Below are 20,474 nucleotides of genomic sequence, written 5' to 3'. Positions count from 1 at the left end.
GGAGGAGAAGGACAGGAGGGAGGAGGCGAAGGAGGAGAAGAGTAATAGGCAGAACTAAATTAATAGCCCTGCTAGAGGAGCAACATATCTGCCAGTGGTGGCTGGAAAATGTAATTAGCCTCAGTCCCATTCCCAGTCCAGGTCCCACTTTATCCAGCCCTCACATCCCTCCCATACATCAGGGAGAGGGGGATGGAAAATAATGGAAAATGAATAAAAAGAAAAACTGGAGGTAATATTTGGTTAAAACTAAGCTCACAACTTGACTCTTTTGCTCCCCATCTTGTAATTTATGTTTTAATCTAGGCATTGTTAGGATTTGTCAAGAACATAGAAATCCAAACCGTCTGCTTATGGATGATGGAAGAGGCAGTTAATGATATTCAACTCCCCCTCTGGCTGGATTGGATTCAACATAAAGGAAACAGAAGCAAATTACACGTTGATGCGAAAAGAGACATATTGTTGTTTCATGCATATCAGCTTCTTCAGAAGCCTTCCCTTAGCATTTTTCTCTGAGGAATAGAAGCATAGCGTAGGAAATGTATACACGCTTTCTCAGAACTCTTTGGGGATGCTTTTTGTAGCTGAATGGCTGAAGTTCTGTTTACAAGAATATATCACAATATATTTTACAATTTATTCGGCACATTCTGCTCTTTAGATGGTTTCTTTCATGACCAACTCAACCAGGCTGTTTACTCCTTTTAGAACTTTTCTCAGCAGATAAACAGCATTAATAAACCAGATAGGAATAACATTTTCAGATCTTGAAAGCAGTTGGACTTAGTTATTGAAGGTCATGGTTATATTAAGGCCCTGCTGGGGATTCTGACTTTATTGGATAACAAACTTGTGAGAAAAGTGATAATAGAAGTGAAAATAACAAATCCATAATTAGATAGGTAGTCCAGGTGTAAAATGAGCCTTTTTCATCACAATTGCATGCTGTCTGCCTCACAGACACAAGGCAGCGGGACATCCCCAACCCACCTTCCTCTGACAAGCTGACAGAGGACAGCAAATAGACCTGATATAGAGTCACTGGCCTGAAACAGTGGCGGGATGGAGATCGTCACTTCCACAGCACTCTGTCATCCTAAATAACGTTGTGTCTGTGGGCTGTATGCCTGTCGTACTTGATGGATCACAGCCACCCACAAAGACAGGCCTTTGCCTCCCCTCTGGCATATGTGATCAGTGTAGAGCTGACTGAATTCACGGCATGAGCAATGTTTCAGCTGTAGCACTGGAGGTGATTTGGCGCCGAGAAAGTTTGCATGGTTAGATGGTACTTTTTCCATCCAGGCTCAAGTATCTTACGCAGGTACTGAGGTGTATATGATGTAGTTTGTTTTTGCAAATTGCTTTTTTTGCTCGCGCACAAGTCAAGTCAAAGATAGATGCTGACAGTATTTTACATTTTATATGCAGAAATGCATGTACTATTGTGTTGGATATGGGCTGTGTTTTATGATGATATAGATACAATACTTGATTGGTTCTTTTCATGTTTTACTTTGATTTGTTTTTCTCTGTATGTGCTGTTGTCCGAATATATTGACAATTTCAGCGAATATGAGAAAAGTAATAAGTTACCAACTGTGACTCTAATGCACTGTTTCAAGCTACTATTCCCATGCATGTTTGCTTTATTCACTGTTTGACTTCTGTAAGCTCACATTTCTCCTTGTGTGCTGACTGCATGTTGAATGTTGCTTGTCACAAGTAAAGCTAATGCTAATGGAGGTTATCGAGCCGTCAGCCTGGCAGGCAGGCATGCCATCATACACACACCACAGGAGCACATTTGTTGTCAACGTGATTCATGCCCGTATGCTGATACTTCCTCCTATACGCTTTCATGCATGTGGTTAAAATAAATGACAAAATTGACCCTGTAAAAAAGAGAATGGGGAAAATATGCCCTCTCTCTGTCTCTCTTTCTATGTGCAAAGAGCACGATTTAACAGAGGAAATATTGACCGAGACTTTTTCATTGCTCTGCTAGTGTTCGGTCATTGTGGGGCAAGAGGGAATCGCAGACTGTGGCTGTCTGTGTATGTATGTGCGTAAGCGTGTTAAGTCATTTATATCAGGCAAAGTGCGTCTTTCAGCTCTTCTGCGTGTGTTTGTTTAATGTTAATGCTGTGACTCCCAGTTGTTGTTCTCTTGGGAACTGATGTTTTCAAGCTGTCAGGCGTGGGAAAGTTAAAAGAGAGTTTGCCGAGGGAGGGAGTTTCTGTTGAAACTAAACACAACTGAGTTGGTTATTGAAGTCTGCACGGCGGATGTGGACCGTTCACCAACATAGCCAGCTGCCACCGGCAGCAGCAGTGGTGTGACACACAGCTCATTAAGCCAATTAAGGCTCATGGACGTCAGTAGGGGGGCTGGACAGCTACAGGGTCCACCGTGACTGTATCATCACAAAGGAAAGGGGTTGGATGGAGTGGGTCCAATGTTGGTCGGTGGAGATTTTAATTCAATTTATCTTGTAAAGCCCAACATTACAAATCATATATTTGCCTCAGAGGGCCGTACACGTACAACTCCCTCTGTCTCGGGACCCTCACATTCAAAGGGAAAAATGATGGCCCTTATATCTCATGTTAAACCTTGGTGTTTTGTTTTCTTCATAAAAAAGTAATCCAGTGATAGTTTTCTGTACATTCATGGATACTTTGCAAACAGACACTGTCATTTGGCATACTTTTAATGGTGGCAATAGCGTCAGCATAGGACGACCGGGTCCAATGCAAGGTAAATGCCGGAATATAAAAAGAGAAAAGAAATAATGAGATAAGTGATGAGAGATAAAGGCAGAGAGGGATCAGGATGATGGGAAAATAGAAACATAAACTCAGGCTCCATCAAACATGGACTTCAAAGTTTATGTTTTATTTTTGTTATAACATGTTTGTTCTCCTCAAACCAGAGTCTGCCTCGCTCCAGAGCGTCCATGTGTCTGAGTGAAAACCCATCTGATGCTGACGCTTTATCGCAGCACTTTATTTTTGCAGGTTTTGGTTGCCTGGCGATGCTGCCAACAACGTCCTCCTCTCTGCTTTGTCTGCCTGCCTCTCTTTTGTGAAACCTCCGGATGCTTATATCCAGCTCAATTTTGTTTACCACTTTTGCAGAAGTATGAAATAGGCTGCCTGTTGTTCAGCTCATAGAAAATGTTTTCTCCTGCTTGGATTGTTTGGACGAGAAAATAGAGGAGCTGGATACAGAACTGTGTGCTGTTTGCCAAAAGAGTTGCATTCTGTTGAATGTGTATGCATTAAGGTTCAAGTGGTATATTATTTCAAAAGTGATACTACATTAGTTGAGAAATATGATTAAGCAGCGTTAGGTTACTTCCTATAATCCTCTTTCCAAACCACATATGTATTTCCCTTTCCATTACTATCCTCCTAATATGTCTTCTAATTTCTATTTACCTCCCCACAGGAACCTTGTGGAATCTGTCGTCCTATGAACCCCTGAAGATGGTGATCATTAACCACGGCCTGCAGACTCTGACCAACGAGGTTATTATTCCGCACTCGGGTTGGGAGCACGAGCCAAACGAGGACTCAAAGCCCCGCGATGCCGAGTGGACTACCGTCTTCAAGAACACCTCCGGTTGCCTCAGGTAGGTTTTTGTCCAAAAGTAATTTACAAAAAAAACAACAGCTCTTAGCACAGAATAGATGCTCAACGCTTTGTTACACCAAAGGCTTGATGTGTAAATATGTAGTGCTCATCTTGCTAAATGAGTTTAAAAAAGAAGAACCGCGTACATAGCAGCTGTAACAGTTGGCTCGATCTAATGGTTTTCTGTCATATGTGATAGTGAACTGTATATCTTTGCAATCCGGTTGGACTCATGATTGTATACATTGGACACATTCTACAGCCAAATTGGTGTATCAATCAATTGAATAAAACAATCTGTAAATAAAGCTATCCCTGGATTGAAAAAGTCTTAAAAGCCCAAAGAGGAAGAAAAACTACAATTTAAACAAGAAGTCCCAATATGAACATTGTGTGAATCCAGGAGGCTGTCTTTTTTAAACTCATACAGATTAAAAGCATTTGGACAAAACCAGCTTTAAATCCAAAAGGACACGGATAGACATTAGGCAAAATTGTGGAAACAGATGGCAGATTTATTCAGATTAAAGTCAATTTGGGTTTAAAGCATGTGGACACATTTTAGAGATCATCCTGGATTTTATAGAGAGGATCCTTAACACACCCACAGTCTGGTTTTTACTACGATACCAGTTGGAGCTGGCGACAAGTGTGACATACATGAGAACAGGTTCAAGTTTTTATTCTTAGGTATCGGGAATAATGTATGATATGGACGATGCTGTGTTCTCACTGTGTCTGTATGTATATGAAGTATGATGGATGTCTGTCTGTGTCTGATTGCTGGGTGACAAACTATTAAAGACATACACATATCGCATACAGGTAATGTACATTCTGCTGCATTTTGAAAAGTGATTTGTTTAATGGTTCTCTATTCGTATCTTGTCATGCTAATATGTGCTGGGTAACTTTGTACCCACTCCACCCCCAGGGCCAATGAGTAGCATTAGAAGCTAACTGAACAAGCTAAAATTAAATGGGCACACAAATGAAGTTCGTCTCAAGCTTTATTAAGGCTGAGAGAAGATAAATTGAGCCCGTAGTGCAAATCGTTGCCTCGTGACAACAAGCCAATATGTCTGTTTCTATTTTTCTTTTCTCGAAAAGCTCTCTCTATTCGGTGATAGAAAAAAAAACACAACATTCAAGCCTCAGTGTTAATTGGGATGAAAAACATGGACTATTATTTAACCCTTAGTGTGAGCTGCAGTACATTCCCATCAATGAACCGGGGAATGCTGTGCTTTGAGTGTTTTTTAGAAAGCGAAACTTGGAGTGGCTCTCAGGTCAGTCATCCGAAATGATGTTAACTTGTCCATTTCCACGGTGACATACCTCAATGTTACAGTGGGGCGGCTCACTCGGCCATGCTGCTGGCCCTGTCTGGTCCATTTGTTTGAAGAAGTGAAGGTCTGCTTTAGTCCTGGGGGTTCTAGTCTGAGATGATAACGCGAATGTGCCCTTACCTAAACCTCTTCTGTACGCGTACTGGTCTTTGCCATCGCATTGCTCTTGGCTGATGTAACACAGTTATAAGATGTTTGTTTGACTTGAATCGGTCGGCCAGGAAACTGCTGCCTCACTAGAAAGTGCTGAATCCATTTGACTTCTGACCTGTAGTCAAACTGTGTTCACAGTGATGCACAAAAAAAAGTAAACAAGTGTCAAACATGGTCATATCCACGGCGGGGTTTTCAGATTGTTATATCACATCGTTACACCACACTTAAACACAAAAACTACACAAACATCTTTGTCCTTTTCATTGTGGTAGGAACAGTAATGTATTTCCCAAACATTAATATACATATCTTTTATAGCCGACTAGCTTGGCAAACACGTCTCACCATATAATATAACTGCCTGTGTCCGTTTTAGGTTTCATTAACAGCATAATTTATTTTTAAAAGGTTGTTAATAAACATTACGGACATATTGTTAAAGTTATTGTGAACTTTGTGAGCATGCATTCCACAGTTAATAAGATGACGCAAAATCACTGAACGTATCATCTACCAATGTACTGTATGTACACACACATATAACACATGACATAGTGAGTCACCAGACTGGACACCAAGGACAATAAATATCTTTTCAGCTCCCAATTATGAATAAAAATCACAAGGATTTGCTTTGAGACTGAATTGTCTCCGTTCCACTATTGGACTACGTCTGTAGATGTGGTTACCTTCCAGCATATCATTTCCAACCCGACCCCTCACTCTCCCATGACGGTTGCACATGCGTGAGCGTCAGTTTGTGTTCTAGGAAATTGCAAAAGGCATTTTTCATTGATTTCTGACATTTTATTGACCAAGCAATTTAAAGAAATGATTTGTAGTTTAGTAAATAATAAAATAAATCATGAGTTCCACCTCAACATCAGTTTTATCAAAAAGTTCCCTGTTTTTAAAGTTCTCTACACATATTGCAGAGAACATTATCAGCTAAAAACCTGATATTCCAATCCAATGCACTTTAAGTGTAGAGTGCACCCCAGAAACAGCGAAACCTCTGCCAAACACGCTCTCTGCCTCGGTCTATAAATGCTGTTATCGACTGAGGATGACTTGAGTGCAAGAATCTACAATTCCTGTTATCAACTTCCAAGTAGTTTTTCCTCTCCAAGTATCTCCTATCTTCTACCTTCACTGCTAAGTCAGTCATTTTGGCTTCAACTCAGAATGGCAGCTTGTAGTAAATTGTGGAAGACAGAGAGTGTGTGTGGGCCGTTATCACGTCTCACGCCTGGCTGTGCCGTCTCCTCCGGGCCGGCCATGCCCGTCGAGACTGTAATCCAGGGCAGAGCGTCTCCCGGAGTAGACGCTGCGGCGTGCTGGTTGACATCCAGAACAATATAACATCCAAATCCAGCTCAGACTGAAAGTACCAGAATGTATTTCACACATTATTGCTCTGCATTAGATGATTTCCAGCAAGTTTTCTCTGGCTATAGAAAGTCTGGAAACTTGCTTGTAATTTTAGAACATTTTCTGCTCAGTTGAAGAGCAGCATTAACGAATCAAGAGGGAATAAATGAAAGCGCTCTGATATAGCCAAGGAAAGTCTTAGAGAAGTCATGTCTTCTTCCATCAGGGCCACGGTGTGAACCTGCGCTCACCACCTTGTACTGTTTCTCATTGTCTTCCTCAAGATTTATTTCATTATCTGCGCGCCCTCTCTCTCGCTCTTCCTTTTTGTGTGTCTGTACTGTGTGTTTTTTTACCGTCTTCCCATACACAATATCCAAACCTCGTCCCCCCCCTGGTGCCACGTATCTCTCTGCTGTCACATATCACAGTATCTCCCTGTGCTTACCCTTCCTCGACCCTCTGTGCAGCCACTGCGGATGAGAATACATTTCCATGGTAACTGTGACCAAGCCCACAGTTGCCTTGACGGCGGGTTTTGTGTGCCGGGGAGAAGTGCTGATGCCGGGGAGAATCTGTTTACTTCCACCGACAGAGACACTGCTTGCACCTCAATAAAGCCGGGGATAGTTTTATTATAATAGCCTACTCTGTCGATAGGAGCCAGCTTATTTACAGTGTTTACGCTCGGGGCTCAGTGAAGGGGAAGCTGTGTGTGTATGGTCTTCGCTGGCGATGGGATTCGGTGTCAGGAGCTGGTTCTGGTGCCAGATATCGGTGCTTTTTAATTCTACAATCGGCTGATGAGCCTCCTTGTGCACAGGCGCTCACACAGTTCCTTAGTATAGACTGAAAAAACTGCCAGCATAGGACTAGTTTTGCCTCAAACTAAGAGGAATCAATGCGTATGATGTGTGTGCTTGTTAACAGTGTTTTCCAAGTTAAAAAAGCCAAGTAAAGCTTTATGGACCGGAATAACATCGGGAATACCACGGCTCTAAAACTGACGCAGCTGAATGAAATTCAGACATCATTCATTAAATTGTTTACACCTGTGCTTTACCAACTGTGGCAAGTCTTTTTAGAAACATATCTATGATTTGAGTTTCTAGTAGTGGGAATCGGATGATGTCACGGGTGAGTTTGTCTTTTAACACATTTTAGTATATATTCTTGCTTAGATCATTTAAGAGAATTTAAACGAGGATTAGATCAAATGCAGCATCAGGGCCGGCATGTATGGGGTCCCGGGGGGCCGGGCCCGCCCACAGAGCTGCTGTGCCCCCCATAGAGTCGGGAGCTTGTGATGTGTGATCCCATGCTCTGCACACTGTAATCTCAAACAGAGTCTACTAAGAGGGAGCCCTTTTTTATATTTATGAACGATGCTAACAGTCAAAACCAGCAGGCGAAGCTGCGGAGAAGCAGCGAGTCTTTCTCTCTCTCTCTCTCTCTCTCTCTCTCTCTCTCACTCTCTCTCTCTCTCTCTCTCTCTCTCTCTCTCTCTCTCTCTCTCTCTCTCGCTCTCTCTCTCTCTCTCTCTCTCGCTTTCTCTCTCTCTCTCTCGCTTCTCTCTCTCTCTCTCTCTCTCTCTCTCTCTCTCTCTCTCTCTCTCTCTCTCTCTCTCTCTCTCTCTCTCTCTCTAACTCTGTATTTAGTTGACTGTTCCTTGTCTAACCTTTCATTTACCTTCTAATATAGGGCCCCAAAAAAAGAAATCTATTTACTACCACGTTAAGCAGGCAGGATAAGAACCCCTCATCTGTCTATCACTCTCCATCGTTCCTTTTCTCTCCGTTCTTTAGAAAGCGCTGCTGTGACATAAGCACCTCAAACAACCAGCAGTGCTCTCCATGGTCCTGACAAACAGCTGAGCTCTTTGTATCGGCCAATAATTTTGCTTTATTTGCTTTATTTTATTTATATATATATATATATATATATATATATATATATATATATATATATATATATATATATATATATATATATGAATATACTTACTATAATATACATATACTTATGCGTTTTGAGGTAGCTAGGTTACACATTTAAATAGTGTCCAATGATTAGTGTTCATGTAAGCTACTTTGCATGTAAATACATTCCCAGAATGTAGATAAAAGCATCAAAGTATTGCTTATTTATCAAAGAAAATCCAGGGTGACTATCCCCCCGGCCACGCTAATTGTCAGGTAAGCTCAAGTGTTTATATTAATTCTATTGCTCTGCTGGTGCGGTGTTACGTCCACTTCTTGGATGTGGCGATTCCTCAGCAAACCAGGTAGTCTTTTCCACTGAAGTATATTTACTGTCAACGACTTCACTATCCATAAATCCAGATATGCAAATGCTATGTATAGATAGGAAGGATATGTTTGTAATTATACAATAAACCTGATCAATACAATCATGTGTGCCACCTATTTACAATGGGTCTGCTATCCATATGATGAATCAGACATTCAATCAGGATCGATAGAAACTAAAGGATACCCAACACCAGGGTGCACATATGGTCCTGCAGTGTTGCAGATGACCTTGTACGACGTTAGCGGAGGTCAGCCACGACTCCATCCATCTCCATCAGCCTCCAAATGTCCAGCTCAAGTCTATTTGTCTCAGCTGCTCTATTGTCCTCTGATGGCCACATGACTCAGAGCAACCTTCACACACACACTTCATCTGATACAGCACACACACACACACACACACACACACACACACACACACACACACACACAGACACACACACACACACACACTATAGGCACATCCAGCCTAGTGCTGTGTTTCTGCACTTGGCTGTCAAAGAAAAAATAAGTTCCCTGTTCCCTCTTAGAACTGCCGTATCACTGTAGTTTGGTATTTAGTTAACATAATTATTTCAGTAACGTCATCGTCAGAAAATTTGCTGTTAAAGAAGGAAACAATAAAAGCTTTGCCTCGGCCGAGTATTCTAAAAAGACTCTTGATCTGAAAATTTTTTGTGATTTTAGGCTATGAACTACATAACACTTTTGAAACAGCAACACAATAATTAACAAGACGCATTGTTTCTTTTTAGCTAAATGCTAAATTGCAATGACAACGTGGGAACAACAATGTATAAAATACATTACAATACGAGGATAAAAAGTCATGTGTTGTTAAAAACACACAAACACTTTTATATGTAAAATAACAATACACACAAGCACTGTGACGGATGGGGATGTAAATCCTGTTGCAGGTGTTTTGGTTATAAACCAAAGGATTGGACCAATCACCCTTTTGATCCAATGATATTGCCAGGGAAACCCAAGAGTTGTTATATTCATCCAGAGACAAACTTCATGGCCTCATGGTCTTCTGATGGAGACATTTCATACAAAACTACGAATCTCAATCTAATGGTTGTGTTAAGTAGATCACCAAATTCAGCAGTATCCATCTTCACATTTTCATGGCAGTCAATTTAATAGTTGAGACATTTCAGTCTGGACCAAAGTGGTGGCAATTAGAGACACAAATTTGACCAATTAAAACTCCTGTTGTTACTTCATATACGTCCCCTCTTTCACTTCATTGTTATTTGTTTTGTTAGTTTATTAATAGTAATTCCTGCAACATATCTGTGGTAATTATTCAAAGTATAAAGGTTGCACTTGTGTGCATGTTATGCAGGATGACATAAAGGTATCACTGTGAAAGGGTGCCATGAAAGTTAGTCACATGGCAAGAATATGCAGCATCACAACAACAGATGGAACACTCCCAGATAGATCAATAATCATCAGCACCGATAGACCTTCACCCCCATGAAATATCTCCCCCCCAGATAACCTGTCTGCTGGTGAGAGTGCACTGTCTCCCCTGACAGATGCACATGTCCATAAACCTTCGACCAAGACAACTGCTCTCTGAAAGACTCTTGGAAATGAAACAGCTGACAATAAAACTCTTCAGTCTGTCTGCCCTGAAACACACTCCTGTCAAATAAATCCAAGATGGTTTCTCCTCCAGATCCATTTACAGGGGAGGTGGTGACCGTTTTTCTGACAGCTGGAGACGGATGGGTTTTGTTTATGAGCGGGTCCAGATGTCCGGTGCCGTCTGCCTGGTCTCTACCAAAGATTAGTCTGAACTAGCACTCACTGCTGCATGTTTCTGTGGGTATCCACTCCAAAGACGAATGGCAGAGAAACTAATACACTGGCCAAGAGGATGAGAAGGTGTAACGTGGTTGTGTGTGTGTGTGTGTGTGTGTGTGTGTGTGTGTGTGTGTGTGTGTGTGTGTGTGTGTGTGTGTAGAGTTCATCTCAATCTATAGGTCAATAGGTGGTGGTTTACATCCATTCTGCCTCGGAAATTAATGATTAAAAATAAGATGGAGTCTCTCGCTGTCTGGATGTGCATGTGTGTCCTTCTATTTTCACGACAGCCGTTCATCCGATTGTGTTCAAACTTGGCAGGTGTATTGCCGAGGGCCTAAGAAAATGCGGTGTTGAGTGGGAAGTTATTTGGATGAGCAGCAAATCTGGTGTCCAAGCAATCGGCCCGCTCCAACTAGTCACATTTTGAACAGGCACGGCACACAGAGCATTAACACTTTGCAATCGTGTCAGTTTTTTGTAAAACAGGAACATTATATAGCATGTTCTTGGGTGTGGTATGTGTTTCTGTCCACACAGCACTATGAAGCACCCCAGCTCTGCTTACCACCACCAGGCTGCCACTCTTCCCCAGTACTAACTGGGGGTCGGCTAATGGGATTAGGTGGGTTGGAAGCTCTCATAAATGAAGTCCCTGGTGAGGAGCAGGGAGCTCCAGCTTTCCCTTAACCCTCTTTAAAGCCTCGCCTTTCACAGTCAGTGAGACAGCCGCACTAAGACTGCACCAGCTCTGCTGCCAGTGTGCTTATAGGAGCTGTGCTCAGGGCGCTGGCTGATGTAACACGGATGGCATTTTCCTTTGTAGCAAAAATTAAATTTTATATTCATCATTCTTTTAAGATTATTCCTGAAGCAGTCTGGCTTTATTACATTGTACTATTGATGCATACAGGAAGGATAAAGACCACAGGCCTCATGCAAACCCAGAAAATCACCAGGTTGGCTCAGACTGGTTTTGAATTGCTAATGTTAGATACATCTGCCAGTCATTGTCCAGTCTGTCAATGTCTTCACATGGGAATCATTAAACTAGATAGTCACTTATAGAAATGTTGAGTGCTTAAATAAATGAATAAACAACGACATAAGAACTCAGATCTTTTTATCTTTAACTCGCATGTTTATTTGTGTTGTTAGTTTTATACTTCCTGTTTGTTACAACCACGTTAAGCAAGCAGCCTGAGCAACGCTTGTCTCGGTCAATAGCTCTCCACCGCTCCTTTTCTCTCCGCTCTCTAAACAACGCTGCTGTGACATAAACACCTCATACAACCAACAGTGCTGTCCATGGTCCTGACACAACAGCTGAGCGGTATAGTCACATGTGACTGTCACTTGTGATATTTCATTGAGTTACATTTTCCATGATTGCAATAAGAAAAAAGCTTGATTTTTGTACCCTTACAGCTAGTATTAGTAGCATTTTTATTAACTCATTTTACCACTTGCAGTTGGGGATGGTGCTGCTTTTTGCTGAGGTGGTTTGTCAGGTTCGGGGGTTTACGTAATACATGTTTGAATTTAGGAAAATGACTTTGCTCGGATATTTACTTTTGACAAAAAAAAGTAAAATACCATACAGATCTTAGTACATCATATGTCATATACAAGAAGTCAGAATGTATTTCCTTACGATCTAAATCATCAATAGCTGCATAAAGTGCAGCTGCTGTTGTCCCATTTCTGCAGGTTCTGTCAGCAGTGTAGTTTAATCTGGTTGATGCCGACTAACAGTGTGCGCTTCTGACGTTTTTTCCTGTAGAAATGTGAGCTCAGACGGGGCAGAGGCTCGGCGCAGACTGAGGGAATGCGAGGGATTGGTGGATGCCTTGTTGCACGCGCTCCAATCAGCTGTGGGGAAGAAAGACATGGATAACAAGGTAGTATCGGATTCATCCACTAGAATGCATCTTTGTCAAGATATGTTCGTATGATGAATACAACTGTACAGTGTATGCACAGCTTTTGTCTCTTATTTATTGATGTATTTGTAGATGAGAACTTCTCTGTCTGTTTTTCCTCCATAGTCTGTGGAGAACTGTGTTTGTATTATGAGGAACTTGTCCTACCACGTCCACAAAGAGGTGCCGGGGGCCGAAAGGTTCCAGGACCCCTCAGCGCCACAGGCTCCTGGTTCAGCTGGACCACAGAGAAAGAAAAAGGATGACGCCGGCTGCTTCGGTGGCAAGAAAGCCAAAGGTGAGAAAGAGGAAAGAGGGAGACAAATAAAAATGCCATAACTACTCATCTGAATAGTTCGGAAACCCAAAATAAGATTATTGCCTCAATAAATACATGCTTTTAGTAAATTAATAATAGAATCATTTTAAATAAATGACTGGGATTTCTTCTGCATACAGGTAAATAATGATTAATTAGAAACGCTTCTTAAAAGTGTAGACAACTTTGTTTAATGATCAGTGGCAGCTGCTGGTTTTATAGTCCTTAATATGGTATCTTTTGCCTTGTTTTACATGGAATTGACAGAGGGGAAATCAGTTCAAACAGCTGTATTACATATACTAGTCTCTATACTTTGTCCTCTTCTACTTTATTATATTTCAGGTTTTTGTTGTTTTGAGTGCTGAGCTTCTCCCTCTCAACAGTTTTCCTCTCTCTTGAAAATAGAGTTTAAATTTGATATGAACAAGAGTAACATTTTGCTAATTTTGTCAGTCACAAAACCAATGATTAAACTTGATTAATCTCTTCAATTTGTCAATGCCTTTATCAATTACATTTAACCGCTCAACTTCAACCATATTGCCCCACCATCTGGTTGTATGCTAGATTTAAAATGCTAAATCAAATACATAAAACAGTAAGATAGTGTAAACAACAATCAATTCTCTAAAATGTTGGATCTAAACTCTATCAAATATAGAATATTTCATTACGATAACACATACCATTTTTACAAGGGAACAATATTAACTGTCACCTCTTAGCTTCAATGCAAGACCATGATGAGACTTCTCTGTCGTGGACGTGCATCGTGTTACCCTCTGCTGCTCCAGGAGGGTTTTGCCGTTATTGATTCTCCTTAACAGATGTGCCATGTACGCACGCATCTTAATCAGCATTCTCAGAGGCCGTTGGCTCAACGACACCGTTATCTCTCTACTGTACAACATTAATGACTGCCATTAATCAGTCAGCCAATGAGGCGTAACTGCCAGCCAGTGACCCTCGACTTCTAATGACTCATTGGAGAATCCTTTGGTTCAGGGGTCATGAGAACACAGTAGCTTACATGTATACAGAGTTATATAGACACCAATTAACCACATAAATACTTTCACACAAGAAGACACTCACTGAGAATAATGAGAGGCTTTTAGCTGCTGCAAACCCTGAAGGTGTTCTTTGAAAGAATGAGGCTCAGGTACAGAAACATTAAATGTGGCTATAAAGGAGCATGGAGGCGGGTGGTTAAGCAACATTGTCGGCGATATGCTTGGTAATTTGTTCCCTTAAGTAGACTACATTTGGCCTCCTTTTCAGTTTAATGTCACATTCAGTATTAGACATAGCATTATGCTCGACATGCGCTCAGCAGCTCAAGCTTTGTTTTAGCTTCTAAACAGGCTGATTTGTGATTGTTATTTACATCTCTTTGAGCACATCTCTGTTCTTCTCAGGCAGAGACTTTAATGACGCTTACAGTTGCTGCTGTTGCTATGTATGTTTCACTGTGACTCGATACTACTCTCCTATCCGACAATGGAAGCTGATTCATTTCTTTCTTAGCCTTTTCTTTCTCTCATTTGCTAGCCTTTCTTCATGTCTTTTCCTATTTTCCTTTATGATTCTGGCTGTTTGCTTCTTTCTCCCTCTCCATTTAAAAAGCCATCCCACTGATGCCAACTCTCTGAGCATGCTTTCAGAAAACACCTCTGGTCTCCTAATAGCTGCACATTCAGCCTCTTTTTTTTCCTCTCAAAAGTACTCTTTTTCTCCCTTTGGTGTTTCCATTTTTCTTTTCTAGTTTTTCCACCTACCCTGTTTGGTAAAAGATGCCATCTTTATGTATAACTGTTCATCTATTGCACAGCTTCTTGACACATGCACACGTCTTTTTCACCATGCCTCTTCTCCCTGCTTTGTGTTTTTTGCATTGCCGCTGCTTCCTTGGCTAACTATAGAGGAATGGTTTAATCAAGGTGAGTGTCCCCCCCTCAACCTTCCTCACTTCATCTCTCCTCACCCTTCTCCTCCGCATTCTCTTCACTCCTGACTGTAGAAGTAGTTTTGGATGTCTTCCAAAAATCAGAGAAACTTCCAAGGACTTTAGAGGGAAATTGGGGTGTTTCACTTATTCCACATGCATATTCCCTCACCATACTGACCTGAGTATTATAGGCTCCACCCCTCCCAATCTTCACAGTTTGTTCCCCCAAGATAAATTAAAGGTTAAGGTGATCAAACTTGGTGAAACAGGTAAGTCCATCGGGATGTGAAGTAGAGCTTGACGAATCAAACGTATGGAAGATGCAGCAATTAAAGCCTCAAACCTATTTCATCTTAATCAATGATTGGACTGAAATGAAACTGAAACGTAAAACCTTTTATACTCCAGTTAAAACTAATTCCAACTAACCAGACTGCTATTTTCTGCTTCAAACTTTAGCCTTTCACCAATCCCCTTGTGTGGTTTTGAAGAATAAATGTCAAGCTCTGCTACAGACCCGGTTAGTGTGTGCGTGCTTGCGTGCAAGGGGTTTTAATTATATGGATTACGGCTTCTTTTTTTTAAAAATATATCAGCAAAAGTTCTTCAGTACTTTTTGCTAAAAGAATAGTTTGACATTTTGGGAAAAAAGCCCAATTACTTTCTTGCTGAGAGCTGGGTAAAAAGATTGATACTCTAATGTCCATGCATTAACTATGAAGCCATTTGCTCAGCTTCTATAAAGATTTGAAGTGGCTCTGTTGAAATGTTTTTACATTTTACAGTCATGCTGATTCCCCTTGCTTCTCGTCTTTAAGCTAAGATAATTATTTGCAGGCTGCAGCCTCATGTTTAGTGCACAGTGACTTAAGAGTGATACTAATCTAATCGTCTGACTACCGGCAAGGTGGTGAGTAAGTGTATTTCACAAAATGTTGCACTATTAGTTGTAGGTGCTTTCATGAATATAAAGTGGTTTTCTGTATTTTGAAGGGGTGGCAGGACTAGTTCATCTTTTGTCTCAGTATCTCATTCAATAAACATGTAAGATGACCATTAGCCGGCCGAGTTACAATCACTCACATCCCCTCCCACTCCATTCCCCCTCCTCCACTGCATTGTAGGAAAGTGTATGTATGTCATGGTGGAAAGAGTTTTGTATGCAGTTTTGTGTGTTTGTGTGGCGTTGTGCTCATACAGTATGTTTTCAGTAAATATGCAAATTCATTCAACATGTGAACAGTGTTTGATAGCCAACGTGAGACAGTGTGGGGTGTGCTGTTTGTGTGTGCGTGAACATATCACACTTCTAGCTCTCTGCACTTTACATGCACACATTGATGCTTTTTGTGGGCGTGTACACCTGGTTTATACAGATATGTCACTTCGGAGATGGAGAGGTTGTACCATGAAAATAATGAAATTCTGTAGTAAACATTAACACGGTTACATTTAAAGACACTAAATATGAGCTACTGTATTAGCAGCTTCAGTTTAAAAATATCAGCCTTCCAAATCTATATCTGTCTAATTCTGGTGTCAACAACTTTGTCTTCAAAAACACGTTTCAGGACGTGGCACTGACTTTGTCTTCACTCCTCTCCCCAGGCAGGAAGAACGGAGAGAATGACAAAAACTATGACACACTGGATCTGCCCAAGCGCTCAGAGCCGTCAAAAGGTAGGCCTTTTCTGTCAAGCAAAACATCTCCCCGTTAACGCTTTCGCTCCTGGGGAAGAATGTAACAGAGGGGAGCGAGTCTGGAAATAACTCGTCCCATTGGGATGTTATCCTGCAGGATGAGACGGATAGGAAACATGTCAGATCTCGGACAGCCAGGCGGGTAAAGATGAGTGTGATTGGTGTGATTGGAGGCAGGTCAGGTGTGTAGAGCTGCAACAAAAGCCTGGGAGGCCTGTGACGGAGAGAGGCAGTCCCGTAATTTAGCTTTGTTTGATGGTTTTGTGCCTTCACTGCAACAGTCAATTGTTGGCAGCTTGTGAGAGAATTAACTCTGTAAGCCATCTTTTTGTGAAATACAACAATGCACTAAGACACCAAAGGCAATAAAAAAGCAGCCTCTTATTGTATTCTGAGCTCTATGAAGTTTGGAGCTAAATGGCATCCATCTGTTGCATTGTACTGTGCTACAATTCATTGTGACTACGGTTATAGGAGTTGGCAATATGGACTGTATCTTCTGTCACTGTACACGTTGTTGTATAGTACGATTGGAGCTGAAATAGTTGGAGCTGATTAATTGATTAGATGCTGGGGAAAGAAATCTGCCTTCCATTATTCATTTTTCAAGCACAAATGTTCATAATTTTCTGGTCATAGCTTTTCGGTTGTGTGTAATTGAAAATGTAATAGCTTTGTGTTTTAGACGGTTGGTTCAACAAAACATTTAAGAGTTTGACATTTTGGTATCACAAATGATAACCAAGAGCACATTCTTACGCCTACATTTTTGTACTGCCTAAACAAACTAGATAACGTGTGTTAAATTTAGAGGTGGTGGTAGGTGTATTTTGTCTGAGATGGACAGAGCCAGGCTTGCGAAGCAACGCTAACCATATGCTGTCTTTAGCTTCCCATGTACTGTACAGACAAAAGTGATGTCAATCTCCTCGTCCAACTCTCTGCCAGAAAGCAAATCATCCTATTCCTGAAATATCAAGGTTGTTACACAACAGAAACTCGACTCAATTGCACAACAAGGTATGGTTAAAACAGTCTTTACTTATCAGCAGAGGTTTGATACCCGAGCAGGCAGTTCAAACAGGCAGGAGTCAGGCAAAACATGGGGTCGAGGAAAAAGAGGCCGCGATATCAAAACATCCGGAACAGAACACTGACAAGTTGCTGGACTGCTTGACACAGAGAGCGTGCTAAAGAAAAAGAGCATTTAAATACACGGGGAGGGGAGTGATTGGATCAATCAAGGGCGGGGCGGACAAACACAACACAGGAATTCCCCAATGAAAATCATAAGTTAGTTGCAGGCTCCTAGAAGTTTCATCAGCTGGCAGGATGTGCCTCACACTCCTTCTCCATCCATATCCCCTTACACTTCAATTGTATTTTATTTATTTATGACCCCTGACCTCTCACCTACCCATTTGGTTTACAGAGCGAATATTCATATAGATACACATGCATTTCTTATTAAAAAAATGACCATAAAGTGCATAACTTTCTGTGCATCAGGATGGTATTAGAATGTTAATTTGCTTGTGTGCAAGTCTGTATAATAACTTCCTCTGTGTGTGTGTGTGTGTGTGTGTGTGTGTGTGTGTGTGTGTGCGCGTGTGTGCGTGTGTGTGTGTGTGTGTGTGTGGATGCCCATATGTCGAGTGGTGTCTGTGGAATTTGTCTTCACATGTTCCACACCCTTATTTGGTGTTTACAATTCAGCATATTCTTCAGCGTCCAGTGGCAGACATTCACAGTCAATACCACTTCCTGTTTGAGTGTTAATTAGCAACATTAACACGGCAGAGTAGGCTCTCATTAAACAAGATCACGATTAATTGCTGTGCTTTTACAAGTTAAGCCGATTTCGCCTTTTTTTTTTATCACTCGTAAAGGTTTTCATGGGTGAAAGCCAAGCTGGCATGCTGAGACTGTGGATCTATAGCTGTTACAATTGTGGGGCAATTACGTTACACAATGTGCTAACAACACCCATCGGAGTTTTGAATCCAGAGAAAGCAATTATCGTTATAGGCCTAAATGTCAAACATGGTTGAAATGTGTGTGTGTGTGTGTGTGTGTGTGTGTGTGTGTGTGTGTGTGTGTGTGTGTGTGTGTGTGTGTGTGTGTATGGGTTCACGTTGGAGAGAGCATTTCTCTGCATTTTCTTGCTCACAGACAGACAAATCATATGTGACGTTTATTAGCTCCACACATGGGTGAATAACAACAACAAGGTGCATGGATAATAAGCTTAATCACAAGAGCAAAACCCACATTGACTTTGAAAGCACATTTATCAGTTTTTCCTCTTCAGGAAATATCGGAGGTGAAAGTGCTGGTGACTGCGAGCCCATACAAGTCATCAGGGTGCCTTGTTTGTTTCTCTGTGGAAATGTATTTTTGTACGTGTCAGGCATGCACTCGCCCCTCTGCCGACAGCACATCCCCTGGTCATCTGTGGTCAGAGATAGAGTATCTCTCATTCTGTGGCGATGAGTAAGAGAGATATGGCAGATTACATGTGTATCCCGGCCCTGATCTGATGTCAGACAGAGGGAGGTCAGGCTGGACCTGGCCCTGGGCAATGATTAATCTTTTTGTTTGTGTGTGTGAAGATGAAGATAAGAAAGAGAGAGAAAGTGAAAGCTTTGAAAATGCACATTTTTCCTGCCCTTAAACAAATAGCACGACATCTTTGTGAATTCCATTTGTTTACTTTCCAGCTCATTGTTCAAAAAGAAGATCAATACCACGCTGTTTTTACAGTAAATATAAAAGTTTAAATAATGCTATAGTAATAATACTGCTGCATTTCCTGGACTGACACCCCTGATGCTACATACTGTATTAACTTTCTTTTTAAAGGTAATATCATTATGACTTAAGGTTGAAGGCGTACAAGCATTGGACCAGACACATCTGTTTATTATTTGACATCAATGCCCACGCTTCTACATTATGTTGACTATATCTTAAAAATCAATGCTGTGTTTTTAGTCAACTTGTCTCGCCAGATTCTCAGTTGATGTGATTCGTCTTTCTAGTTGATTATGTGGCCACTTTGTCGACCTTAAGTTTGTCCATGCAGGTTCACCAGAAACAGGACCTGTTGCAGCCACATACATCAGTAGCGATGTCCATTATTCATGCGGCCCGGAACAGAGGCAGAGAACGAGAGAGCGTTGAGTTTGGTGGCTTTCTGAGTTGATGAAATATTTCCCGAACAGTTAGCTGAAACCACAGCGTAAACCTTATAGATTGGAGATAGGTCAGGTGAGGGGAGAGAGAAGAAGCCGTGATGTGTGACGGCTGTGTGTGCACCTCTCGCCTCCTTGTCTTTGAGAGTTGAGGTTAAAATGAAGATGTTATCCAACCAGAAGAGGAGGTTGGATAGAATAAAGAAACGGTGTTGGCCCTCCTGAGAGAAACACAGTGCTTCAAATTAATTAGCCTTTACCTTGTATGCAGCCTCCGTTTCTTGCCTCACCTCCTCCCTCATCTGCTCTTTCTTACCCTTGTCCCTCTCCACTGTATTGTCAGAGCGGTGTCACGATGCAGCAGAGCGAAGAGCCTTACATCCACTCTCAGTATGTGGGTGTGTTTTCAATAACCTCCAGTAACCACAGTAAATGTACATAATACAATTGGGGAATTGCAAATAAAGACAAGTTCCACACTTCCAGTAGAATACCTGATGATGAACTACTGATGGCAACAAGAAGAGCCCCTTTATTTATTCTATTTTTTTTTAAAGTCAAAAAAGAAAACTGTGTCTGTGATGGCAAAAGAAGAATAGGACCAAGAATAGGGAATGCAGTCCATATAGTGAAGGAAACAAGCGTCTGCTTTGCTTTTCTAGCTCATGACAATTTTATGGTAGTACGTCGACCTTTGGAGATTTGGGCAGATGGTGAAATTTCCAGTATGCAACAC

At 41.4% G+C, this 20,474-nt stretch overlaps 1 protein-coding gene across 12 annotated transcripts in view; it reads left to right on the top strand.

Annotated features, from left to right (window-relative positions):
• The window catches only part of arvcfb (ARVCF delta catenin family member b), a 187,745-nt gene that overhangs the window by 136,005 nt on the left and 31,266 nt on the right, over positions 1-20,474 (top strand). For 8 of the 12 annotated variants that reach the window (XM_068604477.1, XM_068604468.1, XM_068604475.1 and 5 more), the window contains 5 exons: positions 3,457-3,640; positions 12,435-12,552; positions 12,700-12,871; positions 14,818-14,835; positions 16,452-16,523. In XM_068604477.1, coding sequence (XP_068460578.1) covers positions 3,457-3,640; positions 12,435-12,552; positions 12,700-12,871; positions 14,818-14,835; positions 16,452-16,523 — 564 coding nt within the window. The remainder of the gene's footprint in view (positions 1-3,456; positions 3,641-12,434; positions 12,553-12,699; positions 12,872-14,817; positions 14,836-16,451; positions 16,524-20,474) is intronic. The other 4 variants (XM_068604469.1, XM_068604471.1, XM_068604467.1 and 1 more) reach the window with 2 other exon arrangements.

This window comes from Clinocottus analis, unplaced genomic scaffold, assembly GCF_023055335.1.
Source record: "Clinocottus analis isolate CAN_PGR_092001 unplaced genomic scaffold, fCliAna1.0.p SCAF_7, whole genome shotgun sequence".
Taxonomy (NCBI): Eukaryota; Metazoa; Chordata; class Actinopteri; order Perciformes; family Cottidae; genus Clinocottus; species Clinocottus analis.
Note: the sequence above shows the minus strand (reverse complement) of the source record. Positions and strands in the feature narration are given on the sequence as shown.